This window comes from Apium graveolens, unplaced genomic scaffold (assembly GCF_009905375.1).
Source record: "Apium graveolens cultivar Ventura unplaced genomic scaffold, ASM990537v1 ctg4031, whole genome shotgun sequence".
NCBI lineage: Eukaryota > Viridiplantae > Streptophyta > Magnoliopsida > Apiales > Apiaceae > Apium > Apium graveolens.
Window position 1 is genome coordinate 47060 of NW_027418373.1, and position 26733 is coordinate 73792.

General features: G+C 36.7%; 1 protein-coding gene across 1 annotated transcript; it reads left to right on the forward strand.

Annotated features, from left to right (window-relative positions):
* The first annotated feature begins 830 nt into the window (after positions 1-830).
* LOC141701542 (uncharacterized) lies at positions 831-14357 on the forward strand. The gene is made up of 7 exons (XM_074505174.1): positions 831-1183; positions 9875-9957; positions 10146-10211; positions 10746-11006; positions 11837-11995; positions 13293-13382; positions 14013-14357. Exons 1-7 carry the CDS (start codon positions 918-920, stop codon positions 14201-14203), a joined length of 1116 nt encoding a protein of 371 aa, XP_074361275.1. The 5' UTR covers positions 831-917; the 3' UTR covers positions 14204-14357.
* Positions 14358-26733: the final 12376 nt, after the last annotated feature.

Sequence of the window (26733 nt, forward strand, 5' to 3'; positions counted from 1 at the left end):
ACAGAATGGAATATATTTTGGTATGCTCTTTTTTGGTTGGTTTGGTTATCCCCGTTTATGACCGTCAGATATTTTAAATCAAGTGATCGAGACCGTTAGATCCAAATACTAAAATAATATACACTACTCAAGTTTCAAGTTTCTAGGTTTGAATCCCACCAACAACAAATATATATACTATTATTTTACAATACTCGAAGTCCCAGGTTCGAACCCCTCCAAAAACAAATATTTATATTATAATTTATATATTATCCAAATCTCAAGTTCGAATCCCGTCAATAACAAATATTAATATTATTTCTTTATAAATATACTAATAAGGTTAATGGTCCAAATTTCATCAATTATATATTATTTAACTATAATAACCGGAATGGAGTATAATTTAAAATATTTTTTTGTTGGTTTGGTTATCCCTATCTATAGTTGTCAGATCTTTTTAATCAAATGATCATGACCGTTAAATCAAAATACTAAAAAAATATATACAATACTCAAGTTTCTAGGTTCGAATACGCCAACAACAAAAATTTATATTATTATTTTACACTAATCAATTTCTCAGGTTCGAACCCCGACTACAACAAATATTTATATTATTATTTATATGCTATTTAAGTTTTAGGTTCGAACACCGCCAACAACAAATATTAATATTATTATTTATAATCATATTATTAAGATTAATGATTCAAATTTTATCAATTATGTACAATTTAATTTTATTAAAAAAATTTATTATAATTTAAAATATTATAAAAATATTAATGAAGATTCGTTAATAGAATCCGGATTGTAAAGTTAGTATAAATAAAAACTTAGGAATTTTGTTCCCGTAGAAATGGTCTCCCGAACTCGCATAAAAAAATAAAATTCGTAGTCCCAAACAAGACCTCAAAATTGCGGCACTAGTAATGGACGGCGGCGGCAACAACAACGATGTTACAAACTGGAGTGAAACTGTGGAAGATCTTGTCCTTGCTGACCAAACAGACAAAGCTATTTCTTTTCTTGAAACCCTCATTTCTAATCTTGAAATTCAATCTGACTTGTCAAAATTATCCACTCTTCTTTTTGACTTGTCCAAACTCTACTCTACAAAAGGCTTGTCTCTTAAAGCTGATCATGCTCAATCTCGTGCACTCACCATTCAACACCAATTGTCTCATCAAGCTCAATGGTAAGAAAAGATACCCCTTTTAGTTCTTTTTTTTGTTTTCTTGATTTTTGTGGTGTTGTTTTATTGTGTGTTTTGATTTATGTGAAATTATGAGTTGGGTTGTTGTTTGGTTATATTTTTCGGAAGTTAGAGCGTCTCGAGGGGACTCGTAGGATCCTCCTTAAGGAAGTATGTTGTGAATACAATATGCGATTAATACATATAAATCAAATAAGTGTGTGCGTGAGTAAACGAAATCAAACAAAGAAAGAAAGGATATAACCAAATGGAGATCCTCGAGTCCAGTTTGAAACTGTCTCCTTAAAGCTATTTCGCCTCTCACCGCATGTGCGAGTCGATAGTCTCCCAGGATAAAACGAGATACCAGTATAATCGATAGATCGAATACACTCTCAGCGAACTTGAACTAAGCCCAAGAACTATCACCGGAATATTGGAAAAATTTAAGACTAAAGAGACCGAGAATGAAAAAGATGACTCTTATTCCCTTGACTTCATAAAATTGATGCCCTAAGACTCTATTTATAAAGAGAGGCTTGAAAGGACTTGTTTTTCTTTTCGATGTGGTACATGGTATTTATAAGAAAAACTAAGGAATAGGTTTGTGCTACTCTCGATGTGGTACAAAACCACTTTTCATATTAAAAGGTAAAACTTTGGAACATCAGTTCTCATTCACCTTTTACTCATTTTGAGCGTGTAAATATGCGTTGGAATCCCCTCGAAGAGGAGAATACGTTCCAATAAATACACACCACTAACACATAATGTGTCTCACTCATATAGAGTCTCAAAATGATTCACAACTTGGTCTAAAATACTAAGTTTGTCCAACAATCCCCCACAAATGAGATTGATGGTCCAGTAGCACGCACCACATAGACAGACAGACACGGAGCTTGACTTGGTGATAGTTCCGGCGGTCAGATATAGCATACGATACGATAGGTAGAGAATGCTCATTGAACCTTCGCTCGAATAAGTATATCGACTTTACTGGTAGACAGTATGATGCGATGTCCTTGAACTGTTCGACCGTTTGTGTAAACGATGACATACTCATCACTCTATCTTTCCTGACTCATTCAGTTCTCATGATTATGTCCATTTTGGTCATGGAACATCGTCCTGGTTCTGCAGGAGTTTTTAAAGAATTGTGCCTCGCAATTCTCCTTTGAAGCGGCCCCACTTCTCTCCCACATAGGTGATCTTTATCTTATAGAGTAACCCGCGTTTACTCAACTGAATTCCATGCGTTCCCTCCTGAACTCCATGTATTCATCAAAGATCATTAAAAGCTCAAAGCTGAACCTCGTACCTTACGGGTCTCACTGTTTCCTCATCATAGGAACAGGCTAGGGGTTACCCCCACAGTGATTTGGTCATCATGATTTAGTTGTCCCATTGAACCAAGTTCTTGGGATCTCCAGTCAGCAATGGTTGGGTGTCCACCATGATGCCGTTAAGCAATAGGCTTAAGGCCCATCCCTCTCGATGATTTCTCAACCACTTCTTTTGATAACCCTTTGGTTAGTGGATCCGCGATATTATCTTTTGACGGTATATAGTCAATAGTGATAATTCTGGTTGAGATCAATTGTCTAATGGAACTGTGTCGTCGTCGTATATGACGAGACTTTCCATTATACATCGTGCTCTGTGCTCTGCCAATAGCGGATTGACTATCACAATGAATCCCTATTGCAGTTACAGGCTTTGGCCATCTTGGAATATCCTCCAGAAACTGACGTAGATATTCAGCCTCTTCGGCGCATTTATCTATTGCCACAAACTCAGCTTCTATCGTGGAATGAGTTATCACCGTTTGTTTTGAGGATTTCCATGATATTGCCGCTCCAGCTAATGTAAACACATAGCCGCTCGTAGACTTAAGTGCTTTCTTGCTAGATATCCAATTTGCGTTAGTATATCCTTCTAATACTGCTGGGTATCTGCCATAGTGCAGTCCATAGTCTCGAGTTCCCCTCAAGTACCTTAGTACCCTTATGATCGCTTTCTAGTGATCAGCTCCCGGATTACTCGTAAACCTACTCAACTTGCTAATTGAGTATGCAATGTCTGGTCTTGTACAACTCATGAGGTACATCAGACTACCAATTATCCTCGAGTATTCCAATTGGGAAACAGCTACACCTTTGTTCTTGGATAGGTGCAAAGTCATATCCACAGGTGTCCTAGCTTTCTCAAAGTCATCCTTAAGAAACTTCTCAAGGATCTTGTCAACATAATGTGGTTGACTTAATGCGAGACCCTCTGATGTTCTAGAAATTTGAATTCCCAGAATTACATTTGCTAGTCCCATGTCTTTCATGTCGAATCTTGATTTCAACATGTCCTTGGTAGATTTGATCACTTTATCATTGCTTCCGGCATTAAGTAGATCATCTACATATAGCGTCATCATGACATAGCCACTCTCGTTATCCTTGTAATAGGCACAGCTATCACATTCATTGATTTTGAAGCCATTAGCCAGCACGACCTCGTCAATTTTTTCATGCCATTTCATAGGCTCTTGCTTCAAACCATACAATGATTTCACCAATCTACAAACTTTCCTTTCTTGTCCTGGGACAAAAAACCCTTCGGGTTGTTCCAAATAGATTTCCTCATCTATGTCCCCATTTAGGAAGGCTGTTTTCACATCCATTTGATGTACAGTTAGATTGCGCATTGCAGCAATAGCAAAAATCATCCTTATGGACGTTATTCTCGTTACAGGAGAATATGTATCAAAATAATCAAGGCCTTTTTGTTGCTTGTATCCTTTAATCACAAGTCTGGCCTTATACTTATCAATAGTGCCATCAGTTTACAACTTCTTGAAAACCCACTTGCTACCTAATGGTTTGCAACCAGTTGGCAAGTCCACTAGTTCCCAAGTATGATTCTGCATAATTGAATCAACTTCATTCTTGATGGCCTCTTTCCACATAGGTCCATCAGGTGAGGTAACCGCCTCCTTATAGGTTTTTGGGTCACCTTCTTCGAGCAAATAGGTCATAAAATCAGACCCATAGGATTTCTCCGTTCGTTGTCTTTTGCTCCTTCTCACTACCCCACATTTTCGTCTTCACTTTCGTCACTCTCATTATCGTCATCTACAGACTCATGAGATCGTTTAGACGTCGTAGGTTGTTGGTTTCCTGGATTACAGGGAAACATCGTCTCAAAGAATGAGGCATTTCTTGATTCCATAATGGTATTCTTTTGAATATCAGGAATCTTGGATTCATGAACAAAAAACCGATATGCAGTACTGTGTGGAGGATATCCGATGAAGATACAATCCACAGTCTTAGGACCTATCTTCACCTTCTTCGGTGTAGGGATCAGTACCTTTGCAAGGCATCCCCACACTTTCAGGTGTTGGTAACTTGGTTTCTTTTTCTTCCACATTTCATAAGGACTTACATCCTTATTCTTGCGCATCGTAATATTTAAAATATTATTTGCGCTTAAGATGGCTTCTCCCCACATTGATTGTGGAAGCCCAGAGCTTAACAACCTCGCACTCATCATTTCTTTCAGAGTGCGATTCTTCCTTTCAGCCACACCATTTGACTGAGGGGAGTATGGTGCAGTGACCTCATGTTGTGAACAGAATTCTCCAAATGGTTCAACATATTCACCTTCACGATCACTTCGTATCGTTTTGATTTTCTCAGTCTGTTGTGTCTCAACTTCTTCCTTATAGATTTTAAATTTATCTATAGCTTCGTCTTTGCTTTTCAACAAATATACATAGCAGTATTTTGTACAATCATCAATGAATGTAATAAAATACTTGTTTCCTCCTCTTGTTGGAGCGAATTTTAAATCACATGTCGCTATGTATTAGGTTCTAGCACTTTGGTGTTCCTTTCCACGTTTAAATGATGATCTCGTTAATTTTGCCTCAACACAAGTCTCACACTTATGTTTTGAATCGATAGTAAGTTTAGGTATGTATTCTTTTGCACTTAAACGTCGTAAAGTGTCATAATTTACCTGTCCTAATCTAGCATGCCATAAATTAGGAGACTCAAGCAAGTAAGCAGAAGAATTCTTCATTTCATTATCGTCCTTAACGGACATTACATTGAGCTTAAAAAGCCCATCGGTTAAATAACATTTGCCTACAAACATACCACTCTTAGACAAAATAACTTTATCTGACTCTATTACAATGCGAAAGCCATGCTTACTCAACAGAGAACCAGACACAAGGTTCTTGCGAATATCAGGCACATAAAGTACATTCTTCAAAGTCAGATTCTTCCCAGAGGTCATCTTCAGGATCACCGTGCCTTCACCCTCAATGGTAGAAGTTGCTGAATTCCCCATGTAGAGCTTCTCACCAGCATCGGAAACTTTGAGGCTAGAGAAAATCGCCTTGTCTGAGCAAACATGCCTAGTAGCACCAGTATCAATCCACCATTCACGTGGATTAGAACCGACCAGGTTCACTTTAGAGACCGTAGCACAAAGGTCTATATCACCATCTCCTTGGAGATATTCTCTACCATGTTTGCTTCTTTCTTCTTGTTGGGCTTCTTGGGCTTCTTGCAGTCAGAAGACCTATGACCAACTTTATCACAGTTGTAGCACTTCCCCTGAAATTTCGACTTCGAAATCCCTCCTTTGGGTGCCAGCTTTGCCCCTTTACTAGAATTAGTCTTCTTGGGCTTGGAGCTTTGAGCATGCTCCACCATGTTTGCCTTCTCAGTGGCAACATTAACTTTCTTCTTGGACCCTCTGTTGTCTTCTTTAATACGAAGTCTAACAATAAGATCCTCCATAGACATCTCCTTTCGCTTGTGCTTAAGGTAGTTCTTAAAATCTTTCCATCCAGGTGGAAGCTTTTCAATAACAGCAGCAACTTGGAAAGACTCACTTATGACCATTCCCTCAGCATGAATGTCATGAATGATCACCTGCAGTTCCTGCACCTGACTGACCACAGTCTTAGAGTCTGCCATCTTATAATCAAGAAAGCAGCCAACAATCCACTTCTTTGCCCCAGCGTCCTCGGTTTTATACTTATAGTCAAGTGACTCCCATAAGACCTTAGCTGTTGGCTTCGCGCTGTATACGTTATACAACGAGTCAGACAAACAATTTAACACATAGTTCCGACAGATGTAGCCGGAGTGCTTCCAAGCATCAGCAGCATACACAGTTTGCATGTTACTCTCAGCAGTGAGCAACGGTGGTTCTTCCTTAAGGAAGCGATCCATATGCAACGTGGTCAGATAAAAGTGCATCTTTTGTTGCCAACGTTTGAAGTTCGTTCCGTTGAACTTCTCAGGTTTTTCAGCATGTGCAGCAGGCACAGTTGGCATAACAGGTGCAGCAGGCACCACAAGTGGAACAGATGCTACGTGCGTCTGTACTACAGGTGTATGCACACCAGTAGGCACCGCAGGTATGATCGGAGGAGTGAATCCTGCTGATATCTGTCCAAGAGGAACACTAAACTGTCCAATGACAGTGTGTCCCACAGGCACATGTCCAGAAGGCACATGTCCAACAGGCGTTTGACCCCATCAGATCGTACGATCCGTGCGTTAGGGTTAATCGGCTGCTGGTGAACCCCATCAGATCCAGTGATCTGTGCGTTGGGATCAGCCGTCATGTTCATCGGATCGTTCACAGTTTGGTTCTCCATCGATCTGTTACTCAACAAAACAAGCAGATACAGATGTATCAGTCACAGATGTATAAAATAAAATAGCTTTAAGATTGTGAATACAATCTGCGATTAATACATATAAATCAAATAAGTGTGTGCGTGAGTAAACGAAATCAAACAGAGAAAGAAAAGATATAACCAAATGGAGATCCTCGAGTCCAGTTGAAACTGTCTCCTTAAAGCTATTTCGCCTCTCACCGTATGTGCGAGTCGATAGCCTCCCAGGATAAAACGAGATACCAGTATAATCGATATATCGAATACACTCTCAGCGAACTTGAACTAAGCCCAAGAACTATCACCGGAATATTGGAAAAATTTAAGACTAAAGAGACCGAGAATGAAAGAGATGACTCTTATTCCCTTGACTTCATAAAACTGATGCCATAAGACTCTATTTATAAAGAGAGGCTTGAAAGGACTTGTTTTTCTTTTCGATGTGGTACATGGTATTTATAAGAAAAACTAAGGAATAGGTTTGTGCTACTCTCGATGTGGTACAAAACCACTTTTCATATTAAAAGGTAAAACTTTGGAACATCAGTTCTCATTCACCTTTTACTCATTTTGAGCGTGTAAATATGCGTTGGAATCCCCTCGAAGAGGAGAATACGTTCCAATAAATACACACCACTAACACATAATGTGTCTCACTCATATAGAGTCTCAAAATGATTCACAACTTAGTCTAAAATACCAAGTTTGTCCAACATATGTAAACAATGTGGTTGCTTAGTTGTGTGATAACTCGAATAACACTACTTGTACTTGTTAATATTTATATTTTTATTACTGTGATAATGATATATGATTAGATTCTTTTAAGGTAGGGAGAGAGGAATTTAGGGCGCAAACCAACCCTCATATGTTGTTTCATTAATTCGTTAGATTCTTTTAATGATAATGATATCTGCGGTGTATGACTCGAACTACACAGAAAAATATGTGGTTCGGACAGTGCGGTGCTGGTTGTTTACACAATTGGTGTATAAGTTATTAATTATGGCTACCCACCCTTCCTTGTTGGGGCATACATAGTTTTTCATATCATTTCTTACAACGTTACAATGAAATAATGAATGATGCATCTGCAAGGACTCATAAAATCTTGTTTTTTTTATACAATTACACTATCACGATGGTCAGTTTGTCATATCATTTGTTACAGATTTACAATGAAATGATGAATTATGCATCTGCACGGACTCATAAAGTCTTGTTTTTAATACAATTAAACTATCACGATGGTCATATAATACTTATTACATTAGGAGGGTGATTAGCTTACTGGCTACAAGGCTTCCGTACAAGTACAACAATAATAAGCCTATAAGATGTTATTTATTCTTCATACATATGAATCAAATTCTTTAATATTTTATTCCAGTACAGTGAACAAACTGTGACCACACTGTATAATTTTTACCACATATTGTGGTACAGTGCAGTGAGAGCAATTTTTGCGAGGAAGAAGGCATGGAATATTTTACTACAAAAATGAAGAAAAGAGTTAAAATAGGCTACGAGGAGCCACTAAGTGTTTCTTAAAGCACTATTATGTTCCAGTTTAGCTGAAATATTACTTGAGAGGCCATATAGACTGTCTCTCGGAGAGCCTTGGAAAAATAAACAAATATTTGTAAAGAAACAGAATGGGATGAACATAATTGAACAAGGGGAAAACATGTACATTTGACCATCATGTACTCATCATTTGGCTCCTATCTCATGCCATGCTAGAGTCAAAAATGGATTTAATATTAGCATGATTTTTTGACTATCATGTACTCATCATTTGGCTCCTATCTCATGCCATGCTAGAGTCAAAAATGGATTTAATATTAGCATGATTTGGAAAAACTTGTATACACTTTCGGGGTCAGAAATTGTAGCTTTTCTAATCTCACAACTCATGGCACATGTGCAATGTGATGTTGTCAGTATCAAGTGAGATTCTGACCTAATTTGTGTCTATTTTTGGTATTTTCTGAATTAACAAGTAAGATAACAACTAAATAGCAATGAAACAGTATAGATTAAGCAGAAATGTAGGTGAGAAACAGAACAAATAAGATGAGAAATAGAAGAGATTAGATCAGATTTAAGATGAGAAGAGAATGCTTGTAGAACAAGCCAGAATTTTAGAGAGAGAAAGCAGTTAGAGAGAGAGAGAGAGTGCTGGAATGAAATTCCATTTTCATATATCAATTAATAATCTGATATTACAACTGATAGATCTATTTATAGACTCTACTAACTTGTAACTAACTACTTCTTAAAAGACATAATTGCCTCAATACTCACTACTAACTACTTAATATCCCAAACTAATACTAATATATGTCAATCCTGACAGATGTTGAACATTGGAATTTTTTTTGTAAAGTAAGTTGGGATCATTTACCAACTCTAACCACTACCATTGGCCCTCACTCCTGTGTAGTTTTTCTTCATTCTTGTCCATGTATTTCATCTCAACTTGTTATCTGGGGAACAATCTACCGGATTAATTCCACATGTTCCTCTTGATATGGATGGGGTTGATTCTACATTACAATATTCTCCACCTGCCTCAAATAGATTCGGCATAAAGTACATCTAGAAAACCTAATTCGTGGAGTTGCAAGTGTATATGTGACGGTACAAATCTGGTTATATGTTGGTCAATACAAAGTGATCTTCACATGTAGTACACTATTGTTTTTGCCGCTAATTAGTGCATGCTTGACGAGTTATGGGCCACTGTTGATATAATGGTTATGCATTTTTTAAGAAGCAAAGACGAAGAGCTAATGCTGTACGTGCTAATCAAATGCAGAGTACATGTTTAATACATGTTTTTCCTACATCCGGTTTTGTTTTTTCCTTTATGTTCATGACTGGATTCTGATTGTATGTAGTGTTTTAAAGGTTTTAATTTTTATGAAATTTATTAGCATTTTATACAGGAAAGGATGTTGTTAACTTCTTCAGTGTTGAATTTTTGTTCATTTTAGTGATTCAAAGGCAGTGCATAAATCGAAGGAATGTCATGTTTCACGTAATGAGGCTTCAACTAATGAGAAAATCGTGGAAAATGGTGAGTTGAAGTCTTGTTTTTTATTATCTATTATATATGAGAAATGGAGACACATGCAGGATTAAGTTGCAAATTAAGTTATTTACTTATACCGACTAAGGATATGATTAGTTTCAGAGTGGCATGTTCTTTCTTATTTTGTTGGCGTTGCCTTTTAACAAATACAGGTGGTGACTTGTTTTTTGCAGGGATTGTCAGCATATCTTCAAAGTTACTAGATGATAATTCACCCAAGGGTGGATGCTCTGATGATGGTATGCATCTGTAAATAATTGCAATGTGTTGAGTAATATAAAGAATCTGAGTTAATCCATAATGTTCCATTTGGTTGGAAGAAAGGGAAATGAGGTCGGAATAACATGAAATAGAAAATTTGTGAATAAATATTATGGTGGAAGATAACGGTGTAATTAGAAAAAATAAAGAAGATTAGAGCACAAATTTTCTTTGACGAGGTTTGTGGAAAAATGAGTAAGGAGAAATAAATGTGAATCCTCAAATTGTTGATATTGAGCCCTAGTTTAAATTTGTATGGATGGACTGATGAAGGAATAATTATTATTAATTTTCTGTCACGTGGTGGTATAAATTTCATTCGGTTCCTACCCAAGTTAATTTCTTTCAACCATATGGAGTGTAAAACTTGACTCGTTGCTGTATCAAGGTTATAACTCCTATGATCCGACATTCTTGACTTGATGGTCTATTATCACGTGTTGTCACTCTGTTGAAACTCTCCCCTTTTCCAATGCTCATTTATCAAAAGACTGATTATCTGTAATATGCAGACTGGGAAGCAGTAGCTGATCGGGCACCTGAGGAATTGTTATCTACACAAGACACACCAGATGTATCGAATATCTCACTGAAAGATAAAGAAACTCATATCATTAAGCGCCGCGGGAGAGGAACATTTGCATACAAGAAGCAAGGATTGTATAGTGATCAACAATTTGATGACCCTGCTAATGATATCTCAGAAGACGAAGTTGGGACTGATGATTCACAAGACATTTCTCATGGGTCACAAGACACCGAAATAAGAAATTGTAAGTCATGATTATATTTATCTTGCCATTGATTTTTAGTCCACCTCATCTAAACTTGTCTTCCTAAAAAGTCCATCTTTGTCATTTTTTCCCACTGTTTTACGCCGTTTTTATATTCTTGTATGATTGTGTTGTCTTGGCTGCAATGTATCGTATCAGTTCTTGATGAGAAAGAAAGATGCATATACACGTATGTAATATGTAACTGCTCTGTGTCATTGACGTCTGTAGATGCAAAAGTTAGTATTCTGTTCGGGTTTTATTAAATATATTCAGACATATCTGGTATTGCTATCTGTTTGAATTTTTAGAACTTTTCGATTGTGAAGTTAGAATCGTTTTCGATTGTGAAGTTAGAATCGTTGTTGCGGCAGTTCGAGTAGTCAGTGACTAGTTGAGCAGTCTTTCCTTTAGGACTGACTGGATAGGTCGACTTGAAGTTTTAAGGCAAGTCGGTTGATTAGTTGGACAGACTGGGACCCCTTTTTTCCTATTTTGCATGCAGTTTTCTTTATTTGCATTTAGTTTTCTGCTTTCTGTTTTGCACTGTTCTGCCTATCTTTATGTTAGCATCATATCAGCTAGTGAGCTTGGGTTGGTTGGAGGGTCCTGCTTGTTTGGCCTTTTTTGTATTTTTCATAAAGAGTGGAAGAATAATATACCAAAACTGTAATAGAATAGAAAATCCCTGATTTGCTCATTGGGATCCATCCAGAATATTAACATCTCTAAGAGAACATAAGGAAGACTACGTATTAGTTGTTATTTTTTTAACGTTGTAATGCTGTTCAGTTCATGAAGGTCTAATTTTTAGTCCTTCATTATTACAGTAAGATATGGCACGCGTCATGTTCTTGTTCTGGCCGATTTTCCACCAAGTACCAGGACAACTGACCTCGAGAAGCTGTTGGAAGCCTTCAAAGATCGCGTTGCAATCCGCTGGGTAAATGATACTGTCGCTCTTGCAGTGTTTGGAACACCATCAATAGGTAATGATCTGATATTTTTATTTGTCTTGTATGGATAGTTGTTACTGATTACCTTCATTATCAAGATTATAAATGTGTCCGTACTATTCATATGTCCGTACTATTCATATGTCCGTACTATTCATATGTTAATAATTTACTTCAGAGTAACATTTAAGTATGCAAGTACATCGTTGATTATGGAACAATGATTATATATGTGTGTATTTATTTAATGTAAACAAAAAATAAGATACAAATTATTGATAACCAACGGAAAATAAAAGGCAACATAAAAATAAAAAATGACACAACAAAAATAATTTTGAGCCGTCATTTTTACCTAAAAATAATCTTTCTTTTGTATAGATAATCAGTATTTATGTTGAAATTATAACTAAAATGGTCAAGTAAAGTTTTATAAATTTTTATGTAAATAAAATAAAGTAAATATAATATATATTTAAGAGGTGTAATAAATGACAAATGAAGATGCTATAAAGTACAGAAAATATTAAATAAAATTAAAAAAGGTGAAAATTTAAGAAAAAAATACTTTAAATGTTTCTGAAAGGCCAAGTATATGTAGATAGATTAGTTGTGCTTCCCGTCAATCAAGAGTACTATAAAGAATAGGTCCTAGAACTAACTCAGATGTCAGCTTTCCTGTTACATATGAATAACCATATGACAATGTTATTATTTGTAGAATAGGTGATAATATTAGCATTTTGCTGTGTATTCGGTCTGATAAAAAATCTAAAACAAACAAATTTAATGAACGAATAATCAATAGTAGCTCTTTCAGTTTCATTATCTTGTTAAAAAAAGGGCCCCGAGTTTTCAAGTATCATGAACCACCAAGTTTTACTCTTTAGTGATAAAAATTATAACCGGAATTTAGTGCATTTGTTCAGGAAGTATTTATCCATCTCAATTAGGTTGTCCACAATTTTGCACAATGGAACTTGACAACCCGTAAATCAACTCCACAACAATTGCAGTCCTTTGATCCAATGTATTCATTCTCAATTTCTTCTCAGACATTTATTTCTAGTAAAACTGATTCCAAATACGAGTCTAATAATAGTGGCCAGTATAAATGATAATTGATAAATGATATCTCTGAAAGGCAGCAACTACTACACCTGAAATGAATGAAGCCAACCAGGTAACTTTCTACATCCATTAATGCTAACCAAAAAAATTCCTTGATTTATTTTTTAGAATTTTCTTATCTCTAAGTGGACTAGTCGCAAATTTTATTGAGATTCCGAGTTTAAGCTTAAGTTATCTATATTCTTAATTTAATATGCAGCTCACGAGGCATGCAACTCCCTTGAATGTTCGTTTAAAGTGCATATACTTGACAACAATGATGATCTTTTGAGCTCAATATCACCCAAAGGTAATACTTGAAATTGCTTGTTTAAAATTAAATAATTCTTTCCTAATAATGGTATACTTTGCGTGCTCTTGAAGACTTTAAACAAATGAACAAAGATTTATATGTAGCGCCATAGCTTATCTTTTCCCGACTCTCGGGTGAACTTATAATGATTGACATGTGCATACATAAGGTCCTGCTCAAAAGGGATGAAGAAATCATGGTTGTCATTAAGTTGTAATTTCCTGTTTCAGTCAAAATGCTTCATCATCTACATTTGTATGCATCAAATTATTAAACTTTTTAACTGAGCTGTTTATGACCAATCTGTCATGAAGAACGTAATTGAAATTTTGAATTTAGAATATTATGAGCCATCAATAAAAAAATGATACATATATCCTATTTTAAGCTTTTTTCTTATGTAGACAAACGTGTGTAGTGACTTTTACTTTACCTCATTATAAATCCTCTATTTTATGTGTTAAAAGGACTTGATAATTGATTTAATTACCTTTCGAAAAAGTTTGATGCTTTTTTAATGGATCTTCAATTAGTTGGAAAGATCAACCATGTCTTCCTTGTTATGAAAATTTAATTACAGTATATGGTACATTTTTATGTGAACAAGCTGCATATTTTCTGTGTTAGATCTGGAACCGCCACGTCCAAGGCCCAAGACATCAGCTAGAGCAGCCAACAGGTTAATTGCAAATGTAATGGGACTGAAGTTGCCCTCTTCTAGCTTTGGTGCTAAAGAATTGAGACAGCAAGAAGAAGCAAGAAGGAAGCGAATTGTCTCTAGACAAAACATGAAGGATGATGCTTGGGGCGATGATTGAATTAAACGTTTTAGATTTTCTGTCATGACCTCAATGTCTTTGTTTGTATGTTAAATGCTCAGTGAAGTATTGGTATCTACCCAGCTGTACTACAGAAAGAAAAGAAAAAGTTAAACACGCAGATTACCATATATCTTTTTCCTGTTTTGTTTGATTTTGCATCCATGTTAATTTTGGCAAGTACAAAATTAATAGGTTTCAACATACACCAGCACATAGTTTTCTGTTTGGCTATTAGAGTTACCCAGGATTATTAGGTTGACTCAACATACACCAACCAGCATAGACCGGAAAATTCGGATAATCGGTTCGGTTTTGAATCGATCAATTTTAGATTGGATCTACTTTTGTATTATGAAATATTTGAAAACCATTCGGATCAGATCGGATGTGATTCGGTTCTGGCCTAATTCTGATTAAAATCGGATAAAATTCCGATTAAAATCGGACAAAATTTGTTCGGATTAAATTCGGTTCAGATATTTTTGGATCACATAACTTATTTATTTTTTCAATTTTTGAGATTTAAAAAATATTTTTCTATTTGATTTAGTATTTTTAATGTAATATAATGTACTTTTACAAAAGAATATGATTAAATAAGTATGTTATCATAAACATAAAAATTGTTTAAAATATAAATTTTACTTATTTCGGGTCATATTTATTCAGGTAATATATTATTTGGTTTTAACCGTTTCCAAGTTATAATCGAATCTTTTATATCGGATCATTTTCGGTTAAATTTTCGGTTCAGATATTTTTCGGATCGGTTTTCGGATAATTATCGGATTATATGATTCGGATCTCAGATCAGATTCCGGTTTCATAAATTTCAATTCGGTTTTTCGAATCCAGACCTATTTTACCAGGTCAACACCAGCACATATTTTCAGGATACGCACCGACTTTTATGTGTGACTGATTTATATTGGTATACTTTTTAAATTTAAGGAAGCTCCTGGACAATAAAATCTTGAAAAAACCTTGCATCATATGCTTCTCCTCTCATCTCAGACACTTGATAAACTTAATGAGAAAGAACCTCATACCAGGCGCAACATAGAAGACAAATAAACAACGCCTTGAACTTTCTATGAATAAATCATTGTCAAATTCCATCTTTAAAATCAAGACGTAACTAGAACTCCATTCACCAATGCTACCACAGAATAGAAAATACCTACAGTCTTGTTCTGTATTTAGAATTTTCTTCACCAATATTGTCGGACAATGATTCCCCTTGCTTGATTCTCTTACCCATGAAAGAGCTATACTGCAGATAAACGTGGATGCATCCACTGCAGTTCAAGGTTGGATAGTGATAAGGGCGGTGACACGGTCCAGCTCGCAAGAACGTATATTTTGCTGCTGCGAGAGAGTTGGATCTTGCTGGAATTTCACTGCTATCAGAATGCACAAGCCGAAATGGTGCTACAAGACACCGGTACACTATATAAGTTCTCGTTCTGAGTTTTTAGATTGGTCTCATGTTAAGAAACACTGGATTTGATTTCCACATTACTGGTAGTGATAGGGTATAAGCAACCTGATTAGGGTCAAACCTAGATCTAGGGTGAAGCAGGTTCAACTGATGAACCAAGACCCCCTTACCCAGTGCAATCAAGTGGAGAGACCCAGACTCAGGGCCAACCCGGGACCAGGATCGTCTTCCAGCCAAGAACCAATCCAGGACCTGGATCACCTACCAACCAGGATCCAGCCCAGAACCAGGATCACCCAGCTAGGGCAGACCCGAGGGGGATCCCAACATGCACATGCACACTCCACAACCCGCCAAGGAAGGGTACGTGGGCACGCGACGATGACAACTATCAACAACTAACATATCAGACAAACACGGCGCGTGACAGAGTACCGTTGGGACATCCTGAAGGTGGTCCTTGCCTAGACACGTGTATGCAATCTACCCAAGTCAGACGTCCTCCTCCTCCAACAACGAACGACCCTGATCTAGAGGTACCAACCCCTAAACCCTACCTTTGGGCTATATATACCCCCAAAGATGAAGGGTTTAGGGGTTAGACACATTTTTAGCCCACACACACTCTCATATACACAATCATATACACACACAACCACTGTAATATCCGGGAAAATTATATAAATATTATATGCTAAATAAATAAATATTATGTGTTTTATAAATTTAAAGTGATTATTGCCATGATATTAGATGTTATAGCTGTTATGTGTGTTTCTGTGTGGGCCAGAGAATTTTTTTTTTTTTCCGATTGATTAAAATATGCTTAAACTGCAATTATATGAATCCATCTGCAATCGGGACGCGTATTTATCAGCGTCTTTACTAAGATATCTGTTTTATTTGATTATCTCTAAAATTATTTTTATTACTTCATAATTTTATAGAATTTAGAAATTAATATTTCAGTGATTATTTAATTTTAAATGATTTTTATGATTTCATTTATTTGTAAAATTCGTATTTAATTCCAGAATTCTTTAAAAAAATTATGAAACTCATATTTATTTAAGTTTGAAATATTCTGAGAATTTTAAAATTATTTTGGAAATTTTCAAGATTAATTTCACCGCGCCTTGTTTCGTTAATTGTTAAAAAGTGAGTATAAATTACGTTTCAAAAAAATTGTTTTAAAATTTCAAAATTTACGTTTTTAATTACTTCGGGATATCTGTAACATTTTAAGTCTATTTTTGTAATTTTCTGAGATTGTTTTATGTGCAACTCGGTTCGTTAATTGATAAATGCATGTACAAGTTGCGTTTCAAAAACACTTTAAAAATTATGATTAATTTATTTTTAATACCTTTGAATTATTTATGATATTTATTAAAAAAATTAATTGGGTAAATTTTTGATTTATTTTAACCGCGCGTTTATACGCTAAATTAATAATCCGGGACAGAATCGGGGCTTCGATTAAAATAAAAGGGGTACGTGTCCTTTATTGGACACGTGTTTTACCCAGGCAGTTCAATTGCAATTGCAAATATACTAATCTGTCAATTCCTCATCAGCCTCATCTCTCTCTGTGTCTCTCTCTCTCGCATAATTTCTCCTCTATTTTTATTTTTCTCTCCTCTTCTCTGCCGTCTCAATTCCCCTTCCCTGTTGCTCCCCTGTTGCTTCCCGTCGCCGGCGTTATTCCGGTACTCCCCGCTGTCCATTCCGTTTTTGGTTGTTCGATGTGTGTATACACGCCTGTGTATACCCGTATATATGTGTTGCTATTATATGCGTTTTGCATCCTGTAATTCCTGTCACTATTATCGCTTTGTTGTGCCGCGTGGTTCGATTTTTCAGGCCGCCTGATTCGTGTTTTTTCGGCCATGTTTTTCTGGTTACTTCGCTTTATGTTTGTTTCCAGTTGTTCCCCTCCCCTGTTCTGCTGCGCGTAGGCGCGTGTCTTTATCGGGTTGCAATTTTAATATATTTTATTTTATTCTGCAGGAAATTTTGATAAATATTCATGAAATAAAAATGAATTTCGTGCGGGAAAAGAATTATTTTAATCGGTGGGATTCGTGTTGGAGCCCCGAATAAATACGGTACCCACGAATTTTGCCGCCGTCGGCGATGAGCCTCGGCGAGCCGACGGTGGACTATGATGACGTTGTTCTGAGTCATACGTTTTAAAAATACAAAATACGGCTTAATTTAAAAATTACGATTTAAAACATAAAAATACGGATGATAGTGATTATTAATTGTATTTAATTGGGATTAGTGAATTTACGAATTGACGTTATGGATTGAAGTTGGTGGTTGGATTTTGGGTTTTCGATTGTTGTGTTGTGATTGATTCGACGTCGGAAAGTTCGACGGGTAGGCCGATAAACAAAGGAGACGCTGCCCGATTTTCGGGAAATTAATTCCGAAAATACGGGAACGTAACCTATAATTATCGGAGACGTCGAACGAGGATATGAAATTTTTTACAGAACCTAATTACGTGTTGTTGGGACAAGATATTTTATAAACAAACCGTTCGTCTGTTTAATATGAAACGAACACGTACAGATTCAGAAAAATATTACGCTTCCAATAAAAATATTTTGAGGCCTAATTTCTTTTGTATTGCAATGTCATTTGATTTATATATTAGTTTGAGTCGGTATTTGATCGATAAATGTTAAAATTGAATTGATTTTCATTCTGAACGCACTGAGACGTATCTTGTAATGATCTAACTTATGTGTTATATGAAATATATGATTACGTGTTATACAAATGCTATGATTATGTGTTACATGATATGTATGTTATTTGTTTACAGTTTAAAATGCCATGCTTAGTTATATACGATCGGGTAGATGTTAAGACGTATAGCTACGTCGATTGAGTTTAGTTCTGTCAATTATGATAGTCCTTTTGTTTATAGAATCGAGTAGCAAGGAGTGCAGTCAAGTGTTAGACGGAGATAGTAGCCAGCAATTATAAGCAGAGTTATAGTAAGAGGTTATCAAGCATACCAGGCAAGTAACCCTAACTTCACTTATTGTTCAAGTGACGTTTATTTTGAATTATATTATGCAAGTACCTCTATCTTCATTTATCATTCAATTGATATTGACTTTGAACTTTATTCTTTCGATTTCCATACTATTCTAAGTTCAGAATAGTTAAACGTTTTATATTTTGCTATACATTACTCTATACAGTGGAACATTGAATTGAGATTAGCGAATAAACAATTGTTCTAGTTATTTCACCATCGATTGTTGAGATAACTCTGGACCATGAGAAATGGGGAGTTATATGGTTAAGGATGTCCTTTGATTCGGCTCCTTTGATCAAAATGTTTTATGGATTGGATGAATGCGTAAGTGACCGGGACGGACGGTCCAGCGGAGGGCTATTTCTATGTGTTGTATGAAATACTATGACACCATTTTTGCCACAGGCAGGTATATTGCCTTTTTAATTGAGTACTCGTATTTTGGGGACATGTTTCTATGAATCATGACCTTGTGCTATCACACGGGCTGATCAGCATGTGATAGTACGTCCGTCGGAGTTAGATTCCAATCTAAAAGTTATCGTTTATTGTTGATAGTTTGTGAAGCTTTTATTAATGATCAAATATTACTGCTTTTATTCTTTTGTTCAGTTATTATTGGAATGTGGTTTATCATTTCAAGTACATTTTATATTGCTTGCTGAGCATTTCTTTCGGTCATACTTGTTTATCAATCTAATCTTTCAGCTAAGCCAGAGCAAGTTTGAGATCCAGGTTTGGTCAGAAGTCGAGTGCTTGTAAATAGTGGTGTGTATTCCAGGTAGACTGTTTTGGGACACTTGGATAGTCTAGAGGTTTGTAATAAAATTTGAATAATCTGTAAAACTAATTAGACTTATGGTTTGTAATAACACTTGATTTGTAGGAGTGCCTGTTCCATACTATAACCTGTGATCGATCCAGTGCAGGTAAAGGGGTCGTATTTATTATATTATTCCGCTGTGATTATTTTATTATAATTTAGTGGCAAGTGACCCCCAAGTCTAGACCCCGGGTTTGGAGGGCGTCACAGGTTGGTATCAGAGCTACAGGTTATGGTCACTGAAACAGGCGTAGGATTGTCATAGATGAGTCATAGGAAGATCACATAAGATAGGCGCGTGTAGTTTAGCTTTTATAGGATTAAATTTAGGATATTGGGCTGGGTTATAGTTAAGTTGTTTAGGTTCCCTGTTTTGCGTTTAGCTTTAGGCCTTGTGTCATTGCTCTACTATTTTGTTGGTTTAGTTAAGATTTCAAGCAAGGATTTAAAAAGGTTTGGATAATTCGGAGTAAATTTTCTTTGTGTTATTATTCTCGAGATAATAAGCATGATTATGTGATAATCATGTCACTTGTGTTAATATGGTAGCAAGTTTATGATATTTTAAAAGGGAATAATGTTTGAGAATTTTGATATGCTAAGGAATTGCTACATATTTGACACAATGCTCGACAGATTATTATATATGTTGCTTGTTTTCTTACCAGAATAATGGCACCAAAGAGAAGGAATAATTCAGGAGAGGATCGTACCGAGAGCCGTACAGATCCAGCGATTATCCAGATGTTGGGATTGATGCAGCAGCAGATGTTACATCTTACGCAGCAGCAACAGCAACAGCAGCAGCAAGCAACACCACCTGCAGTGACTTTTAAGCAGTTTCAAGCAGTGAAGCCACCTGAGTTCAAAGGAAGTGCTGATCCTGTGGAAGCTAATGCATGGCTCAAGGAAATGGAAAAGGCTTTTGAATTAGTCGGAGCAGGAACTGAGCAGAAGACCAAGTTTGCAGGCTACTTTTTGAAGGGCGAGGCGAACTATTGGTGGGAATCCACGCGAGCATTGGAAGGAGGTGAGTTTATAACTTGGGAGAGATTTATAGAGTTGTTCCTGGAGAAGTATTTCCCGAGGTATATGAAGAATCAAATGGAGATTAAGTTCTTGAACCTGACCCAGGGTGATCTTACCGTGGCGGAATACGAGGCTAAGTTTACTGAGTTAGCAAGGTTCGTGCCAGACCAGGTTGATACAGATGAAAAGAAAGCAAGAAGGTTTGAACAGGGATTGAAATTTTGGATTCAGAATAGAGTAGCCATGTTTGAATTAACTTCATATGTGGCAGTGGTTCAGAAAGCAATGGTGATCGAAAGTAAAAGTGACATGTCTCAGAAAGGAAAGGATGGGAAGAAAAGGAAGATAGAAACCTCAGAAGGAGGTCAGCAGCAAGGTAACTTTCAGGGCCGTTTCAACAAAAGGCCAGATTTTCAGGGTAATAGGAATATGGGATTCAGAAGACCACAATCAGGAAATGGAGGACAAGGCAACCGTTTTCAGAATTCAAACCAGCAGAGGCCCAATCGTCCACCAATACCAGATTGTCAGTTTTGTGGTAGGAAGCACTTTGGGAATTGTAATGCTAATGTGACGTGTTTCAAGTGCGGCAGGAAGGGACACTTTGCTAATGTGTATCAGAATCAGACTCAAGGTCAGAATCTGGGAACTGGATGTTATAAGTGTGGAAAGCCAGGGCATATTTCCAGGAATTGCCCAACACAAGGTACGACGAGCAACACCCCAAGGCTTACAGGTGCTCCATCTCAGAATGTGCCAAGGATTGAAGGACCGTCAGCAAAGGACCAGCCCAAGGCCAGGATATTCAATATGACTATAAAGGATGCTGTTCAGAGTTCAGACGTGGTTGCAGGTACGCTTCCAGTCAATTCCGTAGATGCTAAAGTTCTATTTGACTCTGGAGCTACAAGGTCATTTATTTCTCAAAGTTTTGTCGATAAACTGCATTGTGAAGTTAAATTGTTAGAACAAGCATTAATGATAGAGCTAGCTAATAAGAATCAAGTTTTCGTCGACCGAGTGTGCCCGAGGTGCGATGTTGAGATAGGAGGACATCATTTCTATGCCAACTTAATACCTTTTAAGTTGGGAGAATTTGATGTTATTTTAGGAATGGATTGGTTGTCAGAAAATAAAGCCCGGATTGATTGTAAGAATAGAAAAGTAAGACTTCAGACCTTGGATAGTAAGAAGAAGGTGATATTTCGAGAAAATAAGCAAGAGAAGAAGTTCTTAACGATCGCTCAAGTAAAAAAGTTATTGCGTCAGAATTGTGAGGCGTATTTGGCCCATGTGCTAGACACCAGCAAAGAAGTTCCAGCACTAGAAGCGATTCCAGTTGTCAACGAATTTTCAGATGTCTTTCCAGACGATCTACCAGGATTACCTCCCGATAGAGAAATTGAGTTTGCAATTGATCTAGCACCCGGAACAGAACCAGCTTCTAAAGCTCCGTACCGAATGACACCAGTGGAGATGAAAGAATTGGCAACTCAGCTGCAAGATCTTTTGGAGAAAGGAGTTATAAGACCCAGTGTATCCCCATGGCGCGCACCAGTACTGTTTGTCAAGAAGAAAGACGGGAGTATGCGACTGTGTATTGACTATCGAGAATTAAACAAGCTGACCATTAAGAACAAATACCCATTGCCGAGGATCGATGATCTGTTTGACCAATTGAAAGGCGCTATATAGTTTTCTAAGATTGATTTAAGATCCGGATATCATCAACTAAAGATCAAGCCTGAAGACATTCCGAAGACCGCATTTAGAACCAGATATGGGCATTATGAGTTTCTAGTGATGGCATTTGGATTAACCAACGCACCAGCAGCTTTCATGGATTTGATGAATCGAGTATTTAAGAAGTATTTGGATAAATTCGTGATCGTGTTTATAGACGACATCTTGATCTATTCCAAAACAGAAGAGGAGCATGTAGAGCATTTGAGGATAGTTCTGGAGATACTGCGATATGAGAAGTTATACGCAAAGTTTTCCAAGTGTGAATTTTGGTTAAAAGAAGTACAATTTCTTGGGCACGTGATTAGCAATAAAGGAGTGGAAGTGGATCCAGCAAAGATTGAAGCCATAATCAACTGGGAGAGGCCAAAAACACCAACGGAAGTAAGAAGTTTCATGGGATTGGCAGGTTACTACAGAAGATTTGTGCAAGATTTTGCAAAGATAGCTACGCCATTGACAAAGCTCACCAGGAAGAACCAGAAATTTGAATGGGATGAGAAGTGTGAAGAAAGTTTCCAGGAATTAAAGAATAGATTAGTATCTTCTCCAGTACTAGTCTTGCCAGATGAACAAGGAAATTTTGTGATTTACAGTGACGCGTCGTACAAAGGATTAGGATGTGTTTTGATGCAGCATGACAAGGTGATAGCCTACGCTTCAAGACAGTTGAAACCACACGAAGAAAAGTATCCAACTCATGATCTGGAATTGGCAGCTATAGTGTTTGCATTGAAAATTTGGAGGCATTATCTTTATGGGGAAAAGTGCGAGATCTACACGGACCACAAGAGTTTGAAGTATATCTTTACCCAGAAGGAATTGAACATGAGGCAGAGGAGATGGCTAGAACTAATCAAGGACTACGACTGTACTATCAACTATCATCCAGGCAAAGCAAATGTGGTGGCCGACGCTCTGAGCAGAAAAGAAAGGTTAAATATGATAATTTCAGCAGAGGATTTGATCAAGGAATTTGAGAAGCTAGAAATAGAGATCAGTATCCTAAGTATGTCTACAGAGGTTTTATGTGCAATGTCTTTTCAACCAGAACTATTAAAGAAAATAAGAAGATGTCAGGAGGAAGTTATGAGCCATGAACGAGACAGTTTGACAGGAGAAGAGATAGGGAGTCAAAAGGATGATAAAGGGATATTAAGATTTTCTTTCAGAATATGGATACCCAATGTAGCCGAGCTGAAAGATGAAATTCTTCGAGACGCTCGCAACTCTAGATATTCAATTCATCCCGGGAGTACGAAGATGTACAGAGACTTAAGAGAAAACTTTTGATGGCCAAGCATGAAGAAGGAAATTGCAGAATGGGTAAGTAAATGTTACACTTGCCAGCGAGTCAAAGCGGAACATCAAAGGCCCAGTGGACTGATACAGCCATTGGATATTCCAGAATGGAAATGGGAACATATAGCGATGGATTTCGTAGTTGGATTACCGAGGACCAGGGCGAATCATGATGCTATTTGGGTTATTATCGACAGATTGACGAAGTCGGCGCATTTTCTTCCTATCAACGAGAGATTCTCAATGGATAAATTGGTACGGCTATATCTTAAAGAAATTGTGACAAGACACGGAGTTCCAGTATCCATAGTTTCAGACAGAGATCCTCGATTTAACTCAAGATTTTGGAGAAGTTTTCAAGATTGTCTCGGAACGAAGCTGAACATGAGTACCGCGTATCATCCGCAGACAGACGGTCAAAGTGAAAGAACGATTCAGACTATTGAAGATATGCTAAGGGTATGTACACTAGATTTTGAAGGGAGCTGGGACGAGCATTTGCCATTAGTTGAATTCTCCTACAATAACAGTTATCATGCCAGTATTGGAATGCCGCCTTACGAAGCTTTGTACGGGAGAAGATGCAGATCTCCAATATGTTGGGAAGAAGTTGGTGAAAGAAAGATTTTGGGTCCAGAATTGATTCAACAGACGAAGGAGAAAATAGAACTCATTCGGAAAAGATTAACAGCAGCTCAAGATCGTCAACGCAAATATGCTGATCCTACCAGAAAAGATATGGAATTTGAAGTTGGAGAGGCAGTGTTATTAAAAGTTTCTCCTTGGAAAGGTTTATCAAGATTTGGAAAGAAAGGAAAGCTGAGTCCGCGTTATGTTGGCCCTTTTGAGATTTTGAAGCGTGTGGGAAAGGTTGCTTATGAATTAGCGTTACCCCCTCACATGCAGCATATTCACAACGTGTTCCCCGTGTCAATGTTGAAGCGTTATTTTCCTGATTCGAATCATGTGATAGAATATGAGCCAATCGAGATCCAGCCAGATTTGTCTTTTGTAGAGCAACCAATGCAGATTTTAGATAAGAAAGAAAGAGTACTTAGGAATAAGTCTGTATCTTTAGTGCGAGTCTTGTGGAGGAATCCCAAGGTTGAAGAGTCGACTTGGGAGTTGGAAAGCGAAATGCGATCCAAGTATCCTCATTTGTTTTCCTAGGCTGATTCTGAGGACAGAATCCTGTTAAGGGGGGAAGGATGTAATATCCGGGAAAATTATGTAAATATTATATGCTAAATAAATAAATATTATGTGTTTTATAAATTTAAAGTGATTATTGCCATGATATTAGATGTTATAGCTGTTATGTGTGTTTCTGTGTGGGCCAGAGAATTTTTTTTTTTTTTTCCGATTGATTAAAATATGCTTAAACTGCAATTATATGAATCCATCTGCAATCGGGACGCGTATTTATCAGCGTCTTTACTAAGATATCTGTTTTATTTGATTATCTCTAAAATCATTTTTATTACTTCATAATTTTATAGAATTTAGAAATTAATATTTCAGTGATTATTTAATTTTAAATGATTTTTATGATTTCATTTATTTGTAAAATTCGTATTTAATTCCAGAATTCTTTAAAAAAATTATGAAACTCATATTTATTTAAGTTTGAAATATTCTGAGAATTTTAAAATTATTTTGGAAATTTTCAAGATTAATTTCACCGCGCCTTGTTTCGTTAATTGTTAAAAAGTGAGTATAAATTACATTTCAAAAAAATTGTTTTAAAATTTCAAAATTTACGTTTTTAATTATTTCGGGATATCTGTAACATTTTAAGTCTATTTTTGTAATTTTCTGAGATTGTTTTATGTGCAACTCGGTTCGTTAATTGATAAATGCATGTACAAGTTGCGTTTCAAAAACACTTTAAAAATTATGATTAATTTATTTTTAATACCTTTGAATTATTTATGATATTTTAAAAAAATTAATTGGGTAAATCTTCGATTTATTTTAACCGCGCGTTTATACGCTAAATTAATAATCCGGGACAGAATCGGGGCTTCGATTAAAATAAAAGGGGTACGTGTCCTTTATTGGACACGTGTTTTACCCAGGCAGTTCAATTGCAATTGCAAATATACTAATCTGTCAATTCCTCATCAGCCTCATCTCTCTCTGTGTCTCTCTCTCTTGCATAATTTCTCCTCTATTTTTATTTTTCTCTCCTCTTCTCTGCCGTCTCAATTCCCCTTCCCTGTTGCTCCCCTGTTGCTTCCCGTCGCCGGCGTTATTCCGGTACTCCCCGCTGTCCATTCCGTTTTTGGTTGTTCGATGTGTGTATACACGCCTGTGTATACCCGTATATATGTGTTGCTATTATATGCGTTTTGCATCCTGTAATTCCTGTCACTATTATCGCTTTGTTGTGCCGCGTGGTTCGATTTTTCAGGCCGCCTGATTCGTGTTTTTCCGGCCATGTTTTTCTGGTTACTTCGCTTTATGTTTGTTTCCAGTTGTTCCCCTCCCCTGTTCTGCTGCGCGTAGGCGCGTGTCCTTATCGGGTTGCAATTTTAATATATTTTATTTTATTCTGCAGGAAATTTTGATAAATATTCATGAAATAAAAATGAATTTCGTGCGGGAAAAGAATTATTTTAATCGGTGGGATTCGTGTTGGAGCCCCGAATAAATACGGTACCCACGAATTTTGCCGCCGTCGGCGATGAGCCTCGGCGAGCCGACGGTGGACTATGATGACGTTGTTCTGAGTCCTACGTTTTAAAAATACAAAATACGGTTTAATTTATAAATTACGATTTAAAACATAAAAATACGAATGATAGTGATTATTAATTGTATTTAATTGGGATTAGTGAATTTACGAATTGACGTTATGGATTGAAGTTGGTGGTTGGATTTTGGGTTTTCGATTGTTGTGTTGTGATTGATTCGATGTCGGAAAGTTCGACGGGTAGACCGATAAACAAAGGAGACGCTGCCCGATTTTCGGGAAATTAATTCCGAAAATACGGGAACGTAACCTATAATTATCGGAGACGTCGAACGAGGATATGAAATTTTTTACAGAACCTAATTACGTGTTGTTGGGACAAGATATTTTATAAACAAACCGTTCGTCTGTTTAATATGAAACGAACACGTACAGA

What these genes read in the sequence shown, in the direction of transcription:
- LOC141701542 (XM_074505174.1), top strand. Translation starts at nt 918, where the DNA reads ATGGACGGCGGCGGCAACAACAACGATGTTACAAACTGGAGTGAAACT. An exon ending in TTGTCTCATCAAGCTCAATG is followed by an intron (nt 1,184 to 9,874) that starts GTAAGAAAAGAT and finishes TGTTCATTTTAG; the next exon opens with TGATTCAAAGGCAGTGCATA. An exon ending in TGAGAAAATCGTGGAAAATG is followed by an intron (nt 9,958 to 10,145) that starts GTGAGTTGAAGT and finishes TGTTTTTTGCAG; the next exon opens with GGATTGTCAGCATATCTTCA.